The 21,889-nt window shown below is 39.8% G+C and overlaps 2 protein-coding genes across 3 annotated transcripts; one reads left to right on the forward strand and one right to left on the reverse strand.

Annotated features, from left to right (window-relative positions):
- Positions 1–2,842: 2,842 nt before the first annotated feature.
- On the reverse strand, positions 2,843–13,757 carry rabgef1 (RAB guanine nucleotide exchange factor (GEF) 1). Of its 2 annotated transcripts, none has more exons than XM_044221690.1 (9): positions 13,444–13,757; positions 11,816–12,007; positions 11,418–11,629; positions 10,261–10,427; positions 10,072–10,153; positions 9,751–9,799; positions 9,187–9,278; positions 7,556–7,812; positions 2,843–6,154 (listed from the first exon to the last, which is right to left on the reverse strand). In XM_044221690.1, exons 2-9 carry the CDS (start codon positions 11,992–11,994, stop codon positions 5,735–5,737), a joined length of 1,458 nt encoding a protein of 485 aa, XP_044077625.1. In that variant the 5' UTR covers positions 11,995–12,007; positions 13,444–13,757; the 3' UTR covers positions 2,843–5,734. The 2 variants fall into 2 exon arrangements, with proteins under 2 accessions (XP_044077625.1, XP_044077624.1); XM_044221689.1 differs by having other exon boundaries at positions 9,751–9,883; positions 13,444–13,755.
- On the forward strand, positions 8,254–20,797 carry LOC122887952. The gene is made up of 4 exons (XM_044221691.1): positions 8,254–8,733; positions 17,000–17,274; positions 18,000–18,302; positions 19,847–20,797. The coding sequence occupies exons 1-4, from the start codon at positions 8,652–8,654 to the stop codon at positions 20,465–20,467; spliced, it is 1,281 nt and encodes a 426-aa protein (XP_044077626.1). The 5' UTR covers positions 8,254–8,651; the 3' UTR covers positions 20,468–20,797.
- Positions 20,798–21,889: the final 1,092 nt, after the last annotated feature.

Below are 21,889 nucleotides of genomic sequence, written 5' to 3' on the forward strand. Positions count from 1 at the left end.
CTTAAAATATCAAAAGTAAAAGTATTTATTCCACTGTGACAGACATATTGTTATATCTGACATTATGAGATTGTTAATACTGATGCCTTCATGTGTAAGCATCATTTTACTGTGGTAGCTGGTCGAGGCGGAGCTAGTTTTAACTTCTTAATATACAGTTAGTTTAGGTTACCAACCCAGGGCTCGAGTCCCTCCAAAGGGTCACAAGATAAATCTGAGGGGAGATGATTAATGGGAGAGGAAAGAAGAAGAAACAAAGTTCTGGTACACAAATTTGTATTAATATTTTCGACTTTTCTCTAATCTTTGCTTTTTTGTGAATATCGGATCTTTGGTGGAACTTCTAACAACTCAAAAACAAGGACAAGGAGACACAACCACACTCAATGTTAGGAGCCGCTGGTTTAATCTTTAAAGGGATCGTTCACCCCTTACTCTTACCGTAGTGCTAGTTACCTTGTTGTGAGCAGTTTCATGTAGGAACAATTTTCTTTGTACCGTTAGTTCCTACATGAAACCGCTCACAACAAGGTCTGTGGATTATCTTAAGTAACCGGGTCATGATTTCCGGAAAGAGACATTGCTGTTTTTTTGCCGCTTTGAGCACCACAAGCCGAGTGCCATATAGTCCCATTATATTCAAAAAAGGCAGACATCTCTGCAGCCGATATCTCCAAAACTCGCCAACTCACACCAAAACAATCTAGATGGATAAATAGCACTACAGGTAAGAGGGAAAGTATGTATTTGTGATTTTGGGGTCAACTGTCCCTTTAACAATGTGTTGTCTTTTTATAAGTTCATCATACCTTTTAAAATGTAAAATCTTAATATGAAACATAGTGGAGTAGAAGTACAAAATACTATAAAATGAAAATACCCAAGTAAAGTACCTCAAAATTGTACTTAAGTACAGTACTTGAGTAAATGTACTTCTGCAGTCTTTGCTTTGTCATTCTCGACTTGACCACCAGATGGAGCTACAGTAAGGTGTTTTCACATCTTTGAATTAGGGTTGCATTTAAACACTGATAATGAGGACATTCATGGACTGATTATAAGACAATTGGCACAGTAGGGATGTAAAGAAATATAAATACATTATTTGGATATGAATAGATATGAAAAGCATCTACATTTTTGCAGTAATATTCGTACCAAAATGTAAACAAATAGGCTAAAGGCTAAAAACAGAAACGTGTAGTTTAGCATAGTATAGTAAGGGTAGTGTAGTATAGGGATTCAGATATTCCGCAAGGTTCATCGGTTTTCCCCAGATTTGTTGCGCAGGATAAAGCATTACTGATGTTGCAGGTGTTGTTTTTACCTCATGATCAGTTATTGAAACCAGGCAAGCTGAAGTCTCAAAAGTGCAAAATGGCCAAAAATGGATAAACTGTTCAGATGTTTGTCAATATCTTTCTCATCTTTTTCACCTCAGACCAACTCATTTTCCCATTATATACACAACCTATCATGCTGTGTGGCCCAATGCAGTTCTAACTTGAAATTTCCACCTTGTTCTATTGCCACTATTAATTTCTACCCAGACCATCAACAGCTACACAGCTATTATATAGACTTACTTACTTAGACATTTGTTATTTTGTATATTTAGTGAGCAGCTAAACATTTACATAAATGGAAGTGGAAAACAATTTAACACAGAAAATGAAGCAATCTAGACGATTTAACACCCCTCATTTTGCATCTTTTCAGCAACAACCATCACTGCAAAGTTCTGCTGTCGGTTGAAAACTGCCCCTGAACTTGAGTATTTTGTTCATGCTGGAGATGAAGAGAGGCTGTCTAACTGCTGTCCAAAGCTTCCTGCCACACAAGATCCAAACTGACACTCCTCACCACAAATATTATACAAAGAAATACTATAGGACACCAAACAAAACATTATAGGAAACCTGTGAGCTTATAGGTCTTGGTATTAAACATATTTAAATTGCTTTAATGATCTTAAAGGGGAATTTACACATCAAAGTCAGCTTACAGGTCTTGAGGAGTACTACTGTATATGTTTAAAAAAGTTGAATAAAGCCTTTTAACATGTGTGACATATAAAGTTACATGAAGAGGGAGGTTTATGCCTCACGTACTGCTGATATAATAATTCACCATAATCCCGAGTTACTCCTCCCTTCCTGCAGAGCCTGCATTACCTGACGGAGTCGTCATTTTCTTGACGGTCCAGTCATTATCCATGGAGAGATATGTCGAGGTTTCCTGCTGTGATTGGCTGCACTGATGGGACCTACATCGCAGCTCCATCAGGTAGATAAGGGATAAGGGAAGCATGGTGCAGGTGAACAGTGAGGTACTGTCCTTCAGTCGTAAGTTGAAACTTCGGGCTTTAATTCAGCAAAATGCCGTCTGAATGAAGAAGAAGTCTATGAGAGGAGCAAGTCAAGAGTTCAAAGGCTACCAGCACCTGCATAAATGTGATGGGGATGAGGTGCTTCTGCATTTGATATTTACTATCCTTCAGTCAAAATGTTTACATCATAATATACTGCAGCTTATAACATTACTCCTGTGCACGTCAAGACAATGTGATGCAGCCCACTGATTCGCATGGGATAGTGAAATGTATAGAAAGGGGTCCATGTTTTAACCTTGAAGTGAAAACTGTATCCCCATATGATGAGTCTTATGGTGTCCTACGTGGTGACGCAGGGCGCCCCTGCCGGTCTGATGACCCCAGACCCCTGACCTTGAGCCTGGCCCACAGCAATGTTAAAGAAGATGTCTGCACTGCTGATCTCCAGGATGAGACGGCTGTCAGAGACACAATATGACAACAGTCAGTGGAAAAAAAAGACTAAATTAATTCACATTTCCCTTTCTTCTTTATTTCACTCAAATGAAAAATGCAGCAATTATTATTTATATAATTTTCCAACAATTAGCATCATCCACCATTGGGCAGTCACCCACTTTTAACTGGTATTAATTATATTTCTAATTTTTTTAACCTGTTTCCAGACCAAATAATACCAGAAAACATTTTAAAAAATAAATTTCATTATGACAATTTGTAGATTTGTCATTAAACACTTAAAAAGTATGAAATGTTTTTGTATCACAAACACAGCACCCAATTTCAGTCAGTCAGTTTCATAAATCTGCTTTATGAGAGTTTCTGGTAGCTTTTTATTTCACATTTCAGAATATGTTTGACAGATATTCTATATTTTTCTTATTGTTCTATATTTTTCTTATTGTCAACAAATCCCATGAATACTTTCTGACTCCCGTACCCCTGTCTGTGGCACTCAACCCATAAGTCCAGTGGTTTCTGAAGACGCAAATCTTTAAAAACAGGTCACAAATATATAGTTTCACTTTTTAAAACAGCTGGCCACTGTAGTTTTTGGCAATCGTTACTCAAATAGGAGTAAATAGTGCATTTGTTGGGGACTATTTTCAGCTGCGGATTAATACACATTTGGGGCTGAGTATTTTCAGCACTAGGATAGTGATGTGGGATCAATCCAAAATAAACTACATTGTAATGAAGGAACATGTCACCCAGTGCAACACTGATGTGTTTTCAATAATTTCTGGACAACAATGGAGCTCTATGGCACAGAGGAGTAACATATATCAGGCTTTACACAGACAATACTTGTTAGTAGGATCAGTTTATTGTTGTTTTTGGTATTTTCAAGGGATTTGTTGACAAGAAGAAAAATACAGAATATCACCAGACTTATCCTTTAAGGTAACTTTCAATTAACTACTTTGCAACTGCAGTAAAAAAAAAAGGGCTATCTGCAGCCATAGCGCCATGCTAACCAGTCATGAGTCCAATCACATGGTCAATACACAGCCAATTATATGAGAGCTGATCAGGGTTTGGACTCTCTCTCCTCATTTAATTCAAAATAAAAGTGCACTGGTTTTTCAGATAACTAAAAATCAACAAGTTAGCTATAATCAACACAAAACCAAAATCAGTAGTCGGGCAGCAGTGTTTCAACAGGCAATCAGACAACACCCAATATTATACAGTACATCACATAATTACAAAATAAATCAATATCTAAAATACATTATTATTAGTATTCTTTCATATAACATGCATATTACATTCTGATTCATTATAGAGGTGAATATGCAGAAAGCCAAAATACAGAAAATTCTAAAATCACAGTACGATGTTAAAACAGTGTGTTTATAAAAAATAAACTGAGAGAAAATGTGATCCAGAGTGGTTCTGTGTTTCCTCTAAATGTGTTACAGCTGGATTTCAGTTCACCAAACAGATACATAAACAGCTGCGGCACAAAATATTAAACACAGCAAAAAATGGGATTATATTGCTATATTAACAAGTCAAACTCACCTCAAACAGAAACACAAAAACATCACTTATGGAAGTTTATACTTGCTGTAAAACCTGTTTTTTCTTTGCACTTAACCAGATGGCAGCTGATTTGATAACCATAAAGGCCCAGTCACACCAGGAGGCTTGGTGACTCCTCAAGTGAAATAAAAAAAGCCACACAAAGAGTGAAATGTATTATGTATTAAAGTCTTACTGAGCAGACAACTTTATCTTAAGTCTTTTCTAAAGACATTTGTACCTAACATTAGCATTTTAACGTTAGCAATATGTGGAAAAAATAGAGTAGGATCCAACTTAATGCATTAAATCAGCTAATGTTAAAGATTAGGTTGTTGTATATGGTGATTTTGTGTTTGTCAAAAACCGTACCGTTACGTTTTTATCCTGAGCGGTAAGGAGTTAAAAAATACTAGTTATAAAATACTAAAAATAATAGCTTTTTAATTTTAATTTTATGTATATGTTTTGAGGGCAGTATGATCAAACTAACAACACAAGAGAAGTTCATGTTTTCAGTTTCATTCCAGTGGATATATTATATTAGAATCTGTTTCACAAGACTTTGTATAGGCTAACTTAAATGTTAGCTTCTCCAACAGGTGAACATCACCTGCACGTTACGTAACGTCCAGCAGCTAACATGCTAGCAGGCCAGAACATGCTAGCGTCAGTCACAATATCTCTGTGTTTTCTCTGTACTGTGCCATTTACTCCGTCTTGGCATTTTGTTCTCAGTGTTGTACATCGTACTGTCGAGTTACTGAAGACAGGAAAAATAAGCTCTCCGCGCTAGCTAGCTTGCTAACTAAGTTTACTCCGACAGAGGAGCTTTAATAAAAGTAAATGGTGCGACACAACTAATAAGCTATATTAGCTTATTGCTTATTGTTTTTAAAGGTCATTATAATGCTTTTCTTTGCCTTTGTAAAGCACTTTGAAATGCCTCTGTGTTTGTAATGTGCTATATATTTTAATGCTGCCTTGCCTTCCTCCATTTTGGACTCTCTGGCTCTCCATTCCCTCAAAGGTCAACACCGTCCAGACAACTTGCTATTGGTCAACAGTGTGACTTCGCATGTGAAAGATGAAATTGACATGAAAGATTCGTGCAAATTTATTTCGCCCCTACAAGCGAATCCAGTGATCTCTGCGATTTGATTGAAATTAAATGATTTCGCTGTTATAAATACTGGTGTAACCAGGTGTTTAAGGTGCAGAAGAAGCTCAGCAAGACGAGGCTCCAAACTATTCAGGATATTAGTGCATGTGGGATGTTACCATCAAACTCAAAACACAGGCAATGAGCTGACTTTTAAAAGCAGGAGTACCCTTGCTGTATGTGCAATGTTTTTCCTCCCTTTGTAGACTCCACTACCCTGCGAACACCTGCGGCGTGAGGGGTGGTGGCAGGTTGTCATTGTCCACGTTGTTGGCATCAATGGCAGAAACTGTGCGAGGCAGAATCTCTAGAGGGTATTTCTCCAGGATGTCGTGCACCTCCCGCTGTACCCCCTCGGGCCAGGAGAGGAGGTCGGCCTGCAGGCTCTGCGCAGCCTCCATCAGCGTCTCCTGCCGGCTGCTGAGGCCCGACAGCAGCTCCAGATTGTAGTTGAGCTGAGCCAGGACAGGGTTTGCGGCAGTCATGCCAAGTGCCGAACCAGTGTCTGGCCAGTCACCCTCGGAGCTGTTGAATCGCGGTGAAGCTTGGCCTGACATGTAGCGCTCAAATTCCTCTGGGGAAAGGTTGAGAGACTGAGCGTCCAACTTCTCGATAAAAGCTGCTGCACAGCACTAAAAAACACACACAAAAAACCCCAAAACACATGAGACACTGAAAATGATGGCTAAGATTCTGACAGCAAGTTTACATCATCCTGAGTCATACGGAGCCAGATTGCCCCAGTATTAAAGGAATAGTTTGACATTTTAGGGAAATACTCTTATTTGCTTTCGCACGGAGAGTTAGAGAGGATGAGAGCATCTCATATCATATCTATTTGTTAAAATAAGGCTTAAGCCAGCAGCCAGTTAGCTTAGCTTAGCATAAAGACTGAAAATGGGGAAATAGCTAGCATGGCTCTGTCCAAAGGTAACCAGCATCTCTAAAGCTCACTAATTAACATGTTATATCTTTGTGTCATGGTTTTGGGTTTGTGTTTAGTCATTTCCTGTTTTATTTTGAAATAGGCTCATTCCCTCATGTGTCTTTTAGTTTTGCTTCTTGTCTTTGATTGCTTTGATTGTTTTCACCTGTGTCTTGATCAGTTTCAGCTGTGTCTCGTTGTCTCTCCTAGCTGTGTGTATTTAAGTCTGTGTCTTTGTTTGTTTCTGTGTCAGATCATCTTTGAACCTGGTGTCAAGTGTCCTGGCCTTTGTGCCGCCTGGTTTCTTGGACTCATTGTTTGGCTTTTGTCTTCTCCCTTCTTGGACTTATTTGTCTGTTCGGACTGCTCTCCTGGTTTGTTGCCTGCCTGATTACCCCTGTAAGCAGTGTGAACTCCATTAATCCATTTATCTGCACCTACTCTGCCTCCTAGTCTGCGTTTGTGTCCCATTCCCTATTTCCTCCTGCTTGACACTAAATGTAACAGTTTGTTTAATATTTGTACAAAAATGAAAGCGTTAAAAACAACACTTCACCGTTCCACAGGGGGGGGTTATGTGCCGGATTGCATTTCCTTATTTTAAAACCATTGAAAACGTTGCTTCACGTCTTGAGTATTTTTCTACGACATGTAATATTCATGACTAAATCAGAATCAGAAATACTTTATTGATCCCCGAGGGGAAACTCTTTTGTTACAGCTGCTCACTATCACGTCAATGCACACAGGAATAGAAGTACTAAGCAAATCAAAATATATTACAGCTAAGATAAATTAAGTACAAAGTGGATATAAGTATAAAAGCTAAAATAAGTGTAAGTACAAAAGTGGATTTACAGGTTGTAAGATGTTTGAGAAAATACGTTTTCAGGGCCTTTACGCTGATGGCGTGTGTTTCTCGCTGTAGGTAGGTATTTCTATATGAATTTCAATTTTACAGATAAAGTTTAACTGTAGAGGGTTAACCCACACAGCTAGTTTGTAATTAGCTCCACATACAGTCCCACTGTGAAACTAGAGGCCTACAGCTCAAACTGGCTCTGACAAGGATTGAAGTCGGAGAAGAAAAAACAAAAAACAAACAGACCAGGTTGGTGAAGTAGTATCCATCCTCTCCGGTCATCAGCCTGCTGGGGTTGCAGAAGCGGGTGATGTACTGGATGTTGGACTGGAGTCGTGGAGGGTTAGCCTTGAGCACAATGTAAATGAGCGCTGGGAGAAAGTCGTCAGCTGAGGCCGGCTCATTCTTGGTGATCCTAATGGCACTGAAGATCTGTTTACTGCAGCGCGTGATGCATCCAAGTTTGTCCCGAGGAACCCTCTTCGAGTCCATCTCAATGACATCTGGAATAGACAATATACATACAAGTCAGGCACGTATCATCACTAAAATCAGTTTCCTGCAAAACCATCACAGGGTCAGTTCACTCAAATTACAAAAATGTTTTATCACTGCTAAAGCTGATTGACAGAATTTTATTTTTTGTTTTGTTTTTTTTAGCAAAAGTCCCCAAATTCACTGGTTCCAGCTGCTCAAATGGAAATATTTACTTGTTTTCTTCGACCTATATGATAGTAAATTTAATATCTTTGGGTTTTGGACTGTTGGTTGGACAAAATAGGGAATTTGAAGATGTTAACTTGGGCTCTGAGAAACTGATGAGGATTTTATAGACCAAAATGAAAACACATAATTTGCATATTTATCGTATTGTATCTAGCCATGCAGATAGTTTTGGTTTTATCTTGTTAAGATATCTCTCAGATTTCTGCCTCCACTCCAGTGGTGGGGTGTTTGTGGGTGAATAAGAGACATTGTACAGCACTTTGTTCTGCTCTAAAGTTACAATATATAAGCAAAGCCCCCATTTACAAACAATTCAAACTGCTTGGCACTATCATACAGGCCTTTCAGTTTGGAAAACTTTCCCAGTACAGCATTGGTCTTCACCACCTGCACCGCCTCTATACGGTGTTGTCAATTTAAACGTTTAGCTAGTTTTAGTTTTTTATTTTTTGTCAATAGTGTTTTTTTTATTATTAAAAGGATGAAAAAAGGTCTTTGGGGAAATATCAGAAATGCTCCTTTTCGTCTCTGGCTGGAGGGGCGTGTCGGTGTTTGATCAGGCTGTTACACCATAGGATACGAGAGACAAAGTAAACAAAGTTGCACTGTAGCCTACATGTCACGGGCAGACAACATGTTGTTAGTGGTATTGAAGCGTAACGCACCAGCATCTAACCGGACCAAAGTCACAATTGCAGGTATGTTTACATGCTGTTTAATGTGCCGCAGCTAATAAGCTGTCGGTCGTTCAACAAGATAAGGTGGAGAACAAGACATGTTCAATTCAAATGGGCTTTATTAGCAAGGGAAAGAGAGACAGATTTTTAAAAATGTATATACAGAAGAATTGTTCAGCGTCTGTGGCTCTTGTGTAGCAGGCTGCTGTCTGGCTCAGTGTCTGCAAATATAATTTAAAATGGAGCAATTTGATTTGCTGTTTGGAAACAAGTTCTCTATCTACGTAGATGGAAAACTAACAGTGTTAGGCGGCGCCATCATGAAACAATAAAATTATAAATTCTACCTTTTGGTTTCTGAAATGTTTTTCTCAAAGAACAAAAGACGTGTGATTTACAGAGCATCCGTGTGTGCGTGCGGGTGTGTGTGTATTTAATTTCAGTTGGACTTCAGGTTCAAGCACACGCTCTCACCTGTTATTGCTTTGACCACATTCTCAGCGACTTCAGGGATTTCTTCATCCATAGACACGCAGAGCATCTGGATGGTCACCCAGTGTAAGGCCCTGCAATACAGAGAATCAGCGCAGTAAGCCTAAAGGTTTTTTATGATGTAACCATACAGATTTGTTACAGTCACTTCCCCCGTGGATGACACACGTGCAGTCAGCAGCTGCCACTGTGCGCTAACATGTAAGAAAAACATGGAGAACACTGCTAAAAATGGCTACTGTGTAATCAACTGCACAAACAGACGCAGACAGCATTCACACAGACGTTTTCACAGACTGATGAAGATTAAAGACAAGCATTATGCAGTGGTGCTTTCTGAGGGACTGTGTGGTTTAAACTAAGCACATGACCTCCGTGACAAAATGAAACCAACGCTTCCACTAAACGTAACACTAAAACCAGCAAACTCTACTCAAAACAAAACATAATCGCATCCAGTCTGAATATATGTGTGTATTGTTCCACTTCTAGTAATTACTCCCAATGTATATTATTATGATGATGATGATGATGAGGGAGGCCCACCTTATCCTCTTCTGGGTGGCCAAGTCCTTCTTCTCATCATCTGTGGTTTCTGGACAGAAGACGCTCTTATACAGACGAGTCATTATGTACTTTTCCACTTGGTCCATCACCTGCTCCACAGACTCTGAAGAGCCTGGTGAACAGATGTTTATCAGACCACATTAGTTAGAGCCGAATCAATATACAGAACCAAATTTAAACACCCAGGTGGAAAATCCTGCTTGTGCTGCCATCTAGTGGTCGCTACAAGATTTATTGAGAACTTAGTAATGGAAATAGTTGTTGAAAATTATTGATTGCAGAAGAGATCTATGAACCAACCTTTAAAGTGACTCATCAAGCGGTCAGCCAGGCTCTGGTAGAAATCCTGAACGCACTCGGACAGCTCGTCAGCACTCAGGTCCTGACAAGACGAGAAGTTAGAGGGGTCAGACCAGTATATTGATCAAACACTAACAGTTAACCTTTTTATTATACAGACTATTATTATGCCGCTACATCAAATCAGACCTTCTTGCTCGACATGTTCACAATGAAGGCTCGACACTGCTTATGGATTTCCCGGCCGGGCTTCTGGAGGTTTTTCAAGAAGTCCACAAAGTCCTTGGACACTTGGTCTGTATCGAAACTTGCACGGCGGCTGATGGATGGACTAGTTGTCTTGCCCTCTTGGGTTTCTGATTGATGAGGAAGAACCACATTTATAAAAAGTAATACTTTTCTCTACCTTCCTTCCTTCCTCCACAATCTGCATCTACATGGAGCAAAGCCTGCGAGCCAATTCAGGCAGACAAGACAAGATGTAACATGTTAATTAGTGACCTTAACAGGTGTTGATAGGTGTATTCTTTAATTTGGAGAAATACAAGGCTAGCTGTTTCCAGTCTTTATGCTAAGCTATGTTAATCGCATCCCAGCTCCATAGTCATACTTAACGCACACACACCAGATTGATATCAATCTTCTCAACTAACTCGGAAAGAAAGCGAGAGCCATGACTCTTCTGAATATTTCTGACCATAACAGTACAGCAAATTATTAACAATAAGCAACCATTCTGTAAATTGTGCTGACGAATAGCTTTCTGCACTTGGGACACTGCTGGCCAGATAAAAGATGAGATATTTAAAGAAAGTGAGTAATATTCTTTTACATGGGCTTTTTCACAGCAGACATTTTGACTTGTCATAACAGGAAAGTCACAGGTGTTACTAATAACATTAACGATGGCTCTGTTCTATTCAAGTGTCCCAGTAAGCCGTGACAGTGAGCCAGCATGCACAAAACCAGGACCCTGAAACTGAAGCAGCTAAATGGAATTCAGCCATCCTTTCCTGCTTTGACATGTCAAAATGTCTTCTGACATGTCAAAATGTCTCTTTTACATATAGAGGTTGGTTAATAAAGAAATATTGGAGATTAATTCATATAGGTTTGTTGTACAGTTAGTTTCATAATCTGTTCTGCTTGATGATTATTTGTCTAATTAAAAAGAGGGGAAGGTTAGACTGTGGCTTAAAAGTCCGACGTGGTGCCAACACCTATGTAAGGTATGAATACAAACCCTAACCCCGACCCTTCAGATATTTCAGGCTAGTGCGCTAGGCAACAAACCAGTCAGAAAGTCTAACAGATGGCTGAGTTGTATGTTGCTCTAAATGTCCCACCTTTCTTGGTAGCAGTGCGTGATGAAGGGCTGAAGAACTTCTTAACGGTGGTCACTTTCCGTGTCTTCTCATTGGTCTTCTTCTCCTCAAACTTGGAGAAGGGTCCTAGCGAGGCATGCCCTGGGTGTGGTTGTGGTGCTGTGGACTGGGAGTGGGGCTGCGTCTGCGCTCCATGACTACTGGCATACGCTGCCTCCTCCTCTCGCTGCAACCTGGAGCCAAGGACATTTGACAGAGCAAATGCCAGTAATCAATGGGAGATTATAATGATCAAGAATAACAGCAAGCTCCACTTATTTTACAGAGGACAACTTAGCATCGTTGCATCTTGTCCAGATAATATAATGTACTGTAATATACCGAAAGGGCAATTGTAATGAAGCAGCAGAAGGTCTCACTTTTCTGCCAAGGCCCAGTCGTCCTGGATCTGTTTCTGCCGTACCCGCTGGTACTCCTCCCTCCAGCACTTGGAGCACAGGCCCTGCCATGCTGCGTTGCCATAGTAACCGCATCCCTTTTTGCACAGCAGGTCTGATTGGTCCACATGTATCCCCCGTCGCTCCGTCCGCTGACTCATGATGCCGGACGACCTGGAATGAAAAATTCATAAACCAATTTATTAGTGTATTCGTATGCGCTGATGCACTCATCGCCACACAGCTGCCTGCACACTGTATTTATGATTAGATTATTACAGTTCAAACGCACTCTCTAATGCACAAATCTCGTACTTTTGACAAAAACAGCCATTTCCATATAATTTCGATCAGGTACTAGACACATAACTCCACAAGTGAATGCTAATATGTCTACTGGAAATAAAACTAGGCAATTGTTTACAAACATGTAAGTCATAGCAACTTTATAAGCTGGTAGTTAAAGGGGCACTCCATAAAGTTTGCAGGCTTGCAAGAGACAGCTCCCTTCGACTTTATAGTGAGATTCAGCTCACTGTTTAGCTGCCACAACTTTAGTGCTTTGGTTCACTCTTGCCGCTCTCATAGCAGCATTTTCGGCAGGCAGCTGTTTTAAGTGAAAAAGCTCTAAAAACCTGCAGTATACTACCTGCTCAGCACCAAAAAGCAGAAAAGACACACTTAAGAGACTAGCCTGGTGAACAGAGTGGAGCATTTAGCAGCTAAAGGGATGGATATTTCCCTTTGGTAGAGACCAAAAACAGAGCTAAAAGAGAGTGAATATTGAACTGACATTCGCCAGGTGGCCTGAAAACACAACTCCAAATGAATTGCTCTGTAACTGCTGAATGTGTAAATGAGTAAAAGTTCACCATATCAACTTAAAAGGTGATAATATGTCAGTGTGGTGTTCACAGTGTGTTTCGGCTGCCCCAAAGTGGCCAAAAATATCAGTTATTGTAGGTTTAAAGGCCCCCTCTATAAGACCGGAGCCACCTTAGTGGTTAAATAACCAAATTACCACAAAGTAATTGACTAGTAATATCAATAGTAAATGCTGCACAGACAACCTGGAGGCTTTGGGGGCCCCTGGGGGTCTGAGGCCCGCTTAAAAGTATTTGAATCACAGTGACTCTGTTAAAGACTTCTATGTAGCTCATCTGGGACCCTGAACAGGATATACAGTTACAGCTGAAAGGTGTTATTCCACCTCAAGCCGCCAGATCAGCTCCTCGTCAAGTCTCCACTGGAGTAATGAGCACAAAAGCTACTCCCTCATGTTGCGTTTAGGTGATGGTGATTGGGAGCACTGTAACGCCAAAATCTCCCAAAATTTAGTTGAGATCTGGTGACTGCGAAGGCGTATGATTCACATAATTATTATAAACCATTCAAGTGAGCCCTCCTGCCCTGTACGGAAAGCATCTGGCCCTCGCACCATCATTCATTATATGTCTGCACTCATTTATTCAGGGTTTTCCTTTAATTTATAGGACAGTTAGCTTAAAATGTTGCGATGAGCTATCACACGGGAGTAAGTTAGCCAAGAAAATTATTATCTTATCCTTTATTTACTTTAACATGCCATGTACCTACTGCGCTGTACTCACCTATTATGTTTTCACCGACCACAGGCAGGAACAGTTCGTTTGTTATGTGAGATGACGAAGCATGGCGGGTCAAGACAATGACGTTTCCTTGACAACAACACGGAAGTCCGGCGACGACACGATTGCAGCGAGATTAGAAACATTTTCTTCAATTTATTATCTCGAAGTGGGACCATAATTGTTCTGACAACCCGTGTCATACGTATATGATTGTTTTACCCAGGAATGCAGGTTCAAGTCAGAAGTGTATTTACTTCCGCATTGGGGACTAATTTCGAAGGATTGGTACATGTCGTCACGGAACATCGGAGGCAAGGGTCATGTGACCGCGTGCTGAGAGAGTGACAACTGTAAGATGTTTTGATGATTTGGGGTTCATCAAGTCATGATAGATTATCTGTAATCTATAGTTTATGAGCGTTAAGAGCGTTTTTATTGTTAGCAACATTTTTTGTTTTCTTAATTAAGTTTAAGTTAACCTTACGCATTTATGTTTTGTAATTAAGCACGATATAATGTGGTAAAAGCAGGAATAATTCTTCCACTATATCATGGACTGTTGCAGAGTTAAGTTATATTATTCTTATTACAGTTTTTATTATTTCATTGTCATTTACAGCACTGTGTGTACCATTTAAGTTATGTCTACTTGCCTCAGGGTCATTTTAGTTCCTACTTGTCATTGCTTCACAGGCAGTGGTGGAAAGTAACTATAGTTGCTAGTTAGTTGTACTTAAGTACAACTTTGAGGTACTTTTACTTTATTTCTAGCTTATATTACATTATACTTCTACTCCACTACAGTTCAGAGGCAATATTGTACTTTTTACTCCACTACATTTATTTGATAACTTCAGTTACAAGTTACTTTGCAGATTCAGATTAATACTACAAAATATAATCAACAATTAAATTATGATGTTTTATTTTAGATTAAGATAAAAATAAGACTTTATTATTCCCAAGGCTACAGCTACACCCTTCCCGACAGTGACCCAGGGGAGCAACAGGTATTAGCTGAATGTTAAGAGAAAACCAAATGATCCTAAAAAACGAATATGCAGGCCTAGAGCATAAACATTAAATAAATAGTTTGACATTTTGGGAATTACTTTTATTTGCTTTCTTGCCAAGAGTTAGATGAGAAGATCGATACCACTCTTATATTTGTCCTTTAAATATTAAGCGTGGTGCCAGGAGATTGTTAGCTTAGCTTAGCATAAAGACTGGAAACAAGGGTAAAAAGCTAGCCTGGCTCTGTCCAGGGGTAACAAAATCATCCTACCACCAGCACCTCAGTGATTAACACATTATATCTCGTTTGTTAATCCATATAAAAACCAAAGTGTAAAAACGTTTACAGGGGTTATGTGTGACTATTTCTCACTGCCTTAGCTGCACAAACAGTCACATTTACACGTTTTCCATTTACTCATTCTCACAAAATGTCACCGGCTACAGTTGGTCTAAAGTTATTTAAGCTCAATATCTTTTTGACTTTTACTTGAGCTGACGTCACAGTGAGCTGGCTGCTGGCTTATTGACATAAAGGTTAATGTTCAGTGATTGTGTCTAAGTCTAAATGTCAAACTGATTACAAAAAGTGCTCTGATTTCAGTTTTATTTAATGGCTACACTTAATCTGAAACAGATGGTTGTTACAAGCTTGCTGTAGCAGTGATTATTGTTTCAATAATGTAAATTTCCAGAACACTGTCACACTTATATTGGTTTTTCGTGGAACAGCGTTTTATGCTGTTGAGCCACACTTCAAATAAATCCCGCACTTTCGACCTTTGGCAGGAGAGACCAAACTGAGTGAGAATGACAAAGAAAACACGTGACAGACAGACTGAGGCACTGTAAGTCTCTGTAAAAGTCTTGTTTCACTCTGTAGGTCAAATGACAGGTGAAGATGAGATCTTTAGAAAAAAGAAGACAAAATAAGTCACTTTTGATCCCATAAAAGGCAAAAGAGACTGGCTGTTAACATTTTTACTCACGTCTGCTACAATATTTATCTAATGTTTGTGAAGTTCTTGAGGATATGGTAAATGAATTATGGTATGCATTTATGTAAAATGTCCCAGCGGATTTTACTGTATAAACCTGGAATCAGTGTGTAACGGACAAACTCTCTGAGGTGTAGAACAAATCAAATCAGAGACTGCAGATGTAATTCATGTATCATTCCAGCTGCAGTATGATGGCCACAGGTATTTAATCGACTGCACAGAAAAGGCAGGAAAAAAAGGGCAGATTTCCAAATTACGCTTAACATTAAAAGTTGGATTTTGATGAACATTTCAGTCTTTAGTACAAATGTGTAGCAAAAACATATATAAAAGGTGTTTTGTGATTTGGCGTGGGCCTTAAAGAGCAGCTTAAAATGCCCTGAAAATCTTGGTCCCTCCAAATTAAACAATAAATCACGTTGTTTGTTCATGCCCTCTAGTACAACACATAGCAGTGTTTTCTGATCTAACGCCTAGTTGTGAGCAATTTCATGTCGGAACTATCGGTAGAAAGAAAATAGTTCCTACATGAAACCTCTCACAACAAATCTGTGGATTCTCTTGAGTAACCGGGTCATGATTTCTGGAAAGAGACATTGCTGTTGAGCTTTTCAAATGTACTTTTTTGATGCCTTGAGCACCACAAGCAGAGTGCCATATAGTCCCATTATATTCAAGAAAGGCAGACATCTCTACAGCCGATATCTCCAAAACTCGGCAACTCACACCAAAACAATCTAGATGGATAAACAGCACTACAGGTAAGAGGAAAAATATGTATATTTGAATTTGAGGTGAACTGTCCCTTTAAGGCACGAATATAGTCCAAAAACGGACGTGCACACAGTTCTGTTTATACCAAATTGGATGTCTGTATAAGCGGGCGTGTCCACATGTTTGTCCACGCATATAATCCAGTCATAAATTTTGGGCTGATGCTGACACTCATGGACACGGGCAGATAAAGAAATTTACGTGGAAAGTATAAATTAAGCTTTAGGTGTGGTTACAGGTGCAACAGAGCACACTTCTGGGGTGAAACAGGCTTGAAACTTTCAATCAGAGAGAGAAGTGAAACATTGCTTTTCAGCCTGCTGTCAAGTTCCTCTTTAAAGGCATAAATGATAAGAGGCGGTTGGCGCAGGTGGAAATGCAAATACTATTTCTTGCCAAAATTAGCACCAAAATTGCACTGCACCACCACCACTAGTCTCCACTGTGTCACTCTTCTTGACGAAAACTGCACAACAAATGTTTGTGCTACGACTGGTTTTGCACCAGCAGGAAAACAAGATTCCTGTAACTACTGTATGTGTGTGCATAAACTTGGTTTCCTTTGAGTAAATGCATTTCTATTTATGTTCATGAGTGCTTTGGCGGACTGGTCATGCTGATAACGTCATCCTGACTGGGGCAAATAAACATACAGAGGGTCAGAAACACAGATAACAAGCAGACCCGTTGCAGACAACACACACTGGTTAGACCGACAGATATAGCCATGATCCTGATGGGTCGCAGTTTGTGTCTTCCTTCTCCAGCCACCGTCCAGGAGCTGTTCTCTGTGGCTCGAGATGCCAGCATCATCCCTGATATCTCCTTGGATCCTGTCCTCACCACCTTCCTCTCGCTGGACTCCTCAGCAGCACTGCAGCATCAATATGCCTTCTTGCAGCGGAGCCTGAGCAGGGAGCAGCAGGCTGCATTCAGCCTCAACTTGACTGGAGAGCTGGGAGGCAGCAGCAGGGTCACATATGGAGGAGTAGGGGTTGTTGCTCTGGCTCTGTCCATGCTTTTTGACCAGATTGCCCAACAAGTGGGTAAAACTTTTTGGTTTTGTCTCTTGTTTGTATGGCATTTTTAAAAACTGTCCTCTGCAGGGTTGAAAAAGCTCAGAGCATAGTGCATTTTTCTGAAGTCAACTGAAGCCAACATGAGGTTGACATCTTGTTTTTAGTGACATATCTTGACAATTATTGGATGGATTGCCATGTAATTTGGTCCAGATATTCACGATCCGCAGAGTGATGCCTTTGATGATCCCCTGGCTTTTCCTCTAGCGCCATCATTAGATCAAAATGTTAATTTGTCCAATACTTTGGTTTATGACAAAATACCTGCGAAACTAATGACATTCCCATCAGTGTACGTTGTGCTAATTAGCCAATGTTGGCATGCTAATACACTAAACTAAGAATGGTAAACATCTTTCCTGCTAAACATGAACATGTTAGCATTGTCACTGTGAGCATGTTAGCATGCTGACGGTAGCATTTAGCTCAAAGCACCGCTGTGTCAAAGTACAGCCTCAGAGAGCAGCTAACATGGCTGTAGACTCTTATTTCTGCTCTTGCCCTACTTAAAGCATATTTCCCAATATTTTTTTATAGAGACAAACTAATTCAATCATTATACTGGTAGTTTGTGTGTGATTTGACACCAAAGGCTACTGTTAAAATCTCTTACAAATTCAAGCCATTATGTCTTTCTATTGTATCACAAAGCATAACGCTAAAACAGACACAAATTTCATCCCACCAGGTCCGAGCACAAGGATCTACAGAGGGGGACGTATCATCTGAGAGATCCAAAGCTAAGATGATTTTTGGCATCAGCACTTCTTCAAGAATTGGCTGGATTATCCACAGTTACCTCGGCCTGATCCCTGGCATTGCCAACAACCAGGAGAAGATGTCTGAGACTACAGAGCTCTATGACAACTGGCTGAAACTTGAGCTGCTTGACCATTATGAGAGGATGACCACTAAGAAGAGGATGAGTTCAGTGTCCATGCAACAGTGGTTGGTGGGAGCTGCAGTTCATCTACACATGAGAATTCACCAGGTCAGGAGAGACAAAGTCCAACTGAAGTTAAAAAGCATGTTTTTATTTCTGCTACAATATAAATATTTGCTCTATAAATTACATGTCCTCTGCACAAATCATTATTTTTATATGGTGATCATTGTATAATAGTTAATCAAAAGCGATGCAGCAGAACCAGAGATATTGTCCTTTTTATTCCACTAATTCTACTCCCCAAGACCTGCAAACATATTTTGATGTGAAAAATTTGTGCAGTTCCCCTTTAAGAAAGAAAGGTAAGGATTGTACAAAAATGATTGATGATGGTTTTTGCCTTTTGGTTAATGCCATATCAGAGTTATCTTAATTACGAGTTTACGACTTGTGCACTATTTCACATCAACATCCAAGTCGTAATTATAACTGAGAAAATCTGAATTATCCGATATATACGACTTGGCACTGAATAATACAAAAGTGTCACAAAACCAGACAAATAAGGATGCTTCACATCAGCCAACGATCGTCGTTCAATGTAATTAAACCCAATTTTAATGTATATGGTGTAATATTGTCAACACACAGTATTCTCTATAATCATACAACAGTCTTAATATGTGAATCCTCCCAAGTTGTAGGAATCTTTCCCATCTCTACCATCCATCCCATATGACACGTCAGGGAAAGATTGTGGTTACAGCAAATAAACTATTGTTAAGGTATGATTAGTGTTACAGTTGGTTAAAGCAGCTATAATTGATATTTTTATAATAAAAATGTATTAAGTGACAATGTGAAAGTCGCTCGAGGTGATGAACCTACAGAAATCTATCACCTGAATCTGCAGCTCCTCTGCTTTACGGAGCTTTATAGTGAGTTTCAGCTCATTGTTTATCTGTCCAGCCGCAACTTTACTGTTTTGGTTCACTCTCATAATGTTGTTTTCGGACGCAACAGGCAGCTGTTTTCAATGAAAAAGCTCTAAAAAGCCACTGTACGCTACCTGCTCAGCACCAAACAGCAAGACACATACAGGTAAGACACTAGCTGGTGAACATAGTGGAGCATTTAGCAGCTAAAGAGCCAGATAGTTTCCTCAGGAGTTGGTGGAGACCAAAAACAGAGCTGAAAGAGAGTGAATATTGGACTTACATTTGGCCGGTGGACACAAACACATTGAATGATAATGTTGCTCCATAACTGCTGGATGTGTAAATAAGCAACAAGTCCTCCATATCAACTTAAAAGATAAATATTTCAATGTTGTTCACAACTTGTGTTGAGGCCAAAAAAAATCAGTTATTGCAGGTTTAAGGTTAGGGAAAGACTGTGGTGATCAATAAAGAGGCTAATATTAATTGCAGGCCCGTGATGGGAGCAAACTCTGGTCAGACATGCCAGTACACACCCATCCACCACTGTGATCTCCACACACTTTCTTTCCACCTCTCTACATACTGTATAGGGCACACTACGTCCTGCATTGTTGGCACTTAACATAAATCGTGAGGTGCTGAATCATCCAATATGGATGTAATTCCTACTAGGCTGATCTGAAAGCTCCTTTATTCTTGTTCCAACAGGTTCGTCTGAACTCTGTGCCAGTAGGATCGGCCGAGTCACTGCGTCTGTCTTATAAGTCAGGGTTAGGTCGCCTGGTTCAGGGCTACACAGCCTATCTGCACAGAAACATTCAGGAGACTCCAAGACCCCGAAAACCCAGAACCAGGACAGTCAGTGGACCAAGACAAACCAACACATTTAGCATAGCCAATATGACCTGTTCAAATAAAAATATCTCAACTGATAAATTTAATGAGACTACCACACCCAATTCAACTGCTGATATTAGCGGAAACTGTAAAACAGATGGATCCAGTGAAGACTTTGGACCTAATGTGCCAAAAGTAAGCAATGAAACCACTGTAGGTGTCGTAAAGAGAAAGACACTCAACAACTCCGCTAGCTATAGGAGGGGTGAGAAAGTCGGCATTCTGGGTCTGTTAGTTATCGAGCAATGGAGGAATGTGAGTCACAATGTGCAGCATCACCCCTGTGAGTCTCCAGCCATACAACAAGCTTTGGTGACTCGTATCATCAATGCTCAGGACCTGGAGCGGAACAGAAACTTTTTCCTGTACCCTGATAAAGTCTTCCACAGGCTGCTCAGGCAGAGGGATGACTTTGAGCTGAAGACAAATTAGACAGACATGAATGGTGTGGGATTAAATCTTTCAACGATCATATACAGTCGGACAAATGATGCTAACATTGTGCTGTTATTTTTAGGAAACTACCATCTCATCAGTCACTTTATTCTCTGTCAGTCTGCATGAAAGTGGGTGTCATTCCCCAGATATGACCATTTCACAGATATGAAAAGGTTTGATGATCAAGATCCTATAATACTTGGACATTTTGGGAAATACGCTTATTCACTTTCTTGCAGAGAGTTAGATGAGAAAATCGATAACAATCTTATTTTGTACGCTAAATATGAAGCTGGAGCGAGGAGCTGGTTAGCTTAGCTTTGCATAAAGACTGGAAATAGGGGGAAAGAGCAAGCCTGGCTCTGTCCAAAGGTAACAACATCTACCTGCCAGCACCTCTAAAGATCACAAATTAACATGTTATATCTTGTTTGTTTAACCCATACAAAAATCGAAGCGCAAAAAACTGACAAGTTGCAGTTTTACAGGGGGTTATGTGCCGAACCATTTCTTGGTCAGACGCAGTGATTCTCTTTTAGTCTCCTCTGGTTGGCAACGTCACGGTCGCGACCTGACCTCTGAGTGTAAGAAGTGTTTATAGGCAGATTTTGTTACCTTCGGACAGGGGCAGGCTAGCTCTTTCCCCCTGTTTCCAGTCTTTATGCTAAGCTAAGCTAACCTTCTCCTGGCTCCAGCTTCATATTTAGTGTACAGACATGAAAGTGGTATCAATCTTCTCATCTAACTCTTCACAACAAAACTAATAAGCTAATTGTGATTTCAGCAGGATGAGTTGCATTTATACCTAATCTGTTCCACACTTATTTTCTTTCTTTTACTAAAGACTGACTGCTGTCTGCTGCTTACTTCACATGCTTTAATTCACTGCATTTCTGTTGCATACACTGTAAAATATATTAAATTATTTCAACATAAAAACATGTCTATGTTGCCCTAATGTACTCTTCTAATGTAAAACAAATTTAACTTCACTGAAAACAACTGATAAATGTGAAACATTCATTTGTAGCGTTAGTAGAAAGCAATCATGTAGGCTTGTGCAGAAAAACATATCTTAGAAAATGTAAGGATTTTTGAAAGAATGTTATAAAAAATGAAGTTTTTTTAAAATATTTGATTTGTTTATCATGTGAGAACTTCAATAAAAACTGTTTTAAAACAAAGGATGACGAGTGGGGCAGAGGCAGGCCCAGATATGTTACTTTTTAAGGTAACTGAAGTCTAATATCTCACTTAAAATGTATAAATATTGCAAAGTGAGTTTGCTGGTACTAGTGGTGGAGGCTGCAGCCTTAATGAAAAAACAGTGCAACATGGTAGAAATGTAACAGTCATATGTAAATAAAGTAGATCCATGTTCAGTTATGAATCCCCATAATGTCTCTCCATCAGTGG

Source organism: Siniperca chuatsi, linkage group LG14 (assembly GCF_020085105.1).
Source record: "Siniperca chuatsi isolate FFG_IHB_CAS linkage group LG14, ASM2008510v1, whole genome shotgun sequence".
Classification (NCBI taxonomy): domain Eukaryota; kingdom Metazoa; phylum Chordata; class Actinopteri; order Centrarchiformes; family Sinipercidae; genus Siniperca; species Siniperca chuatsi.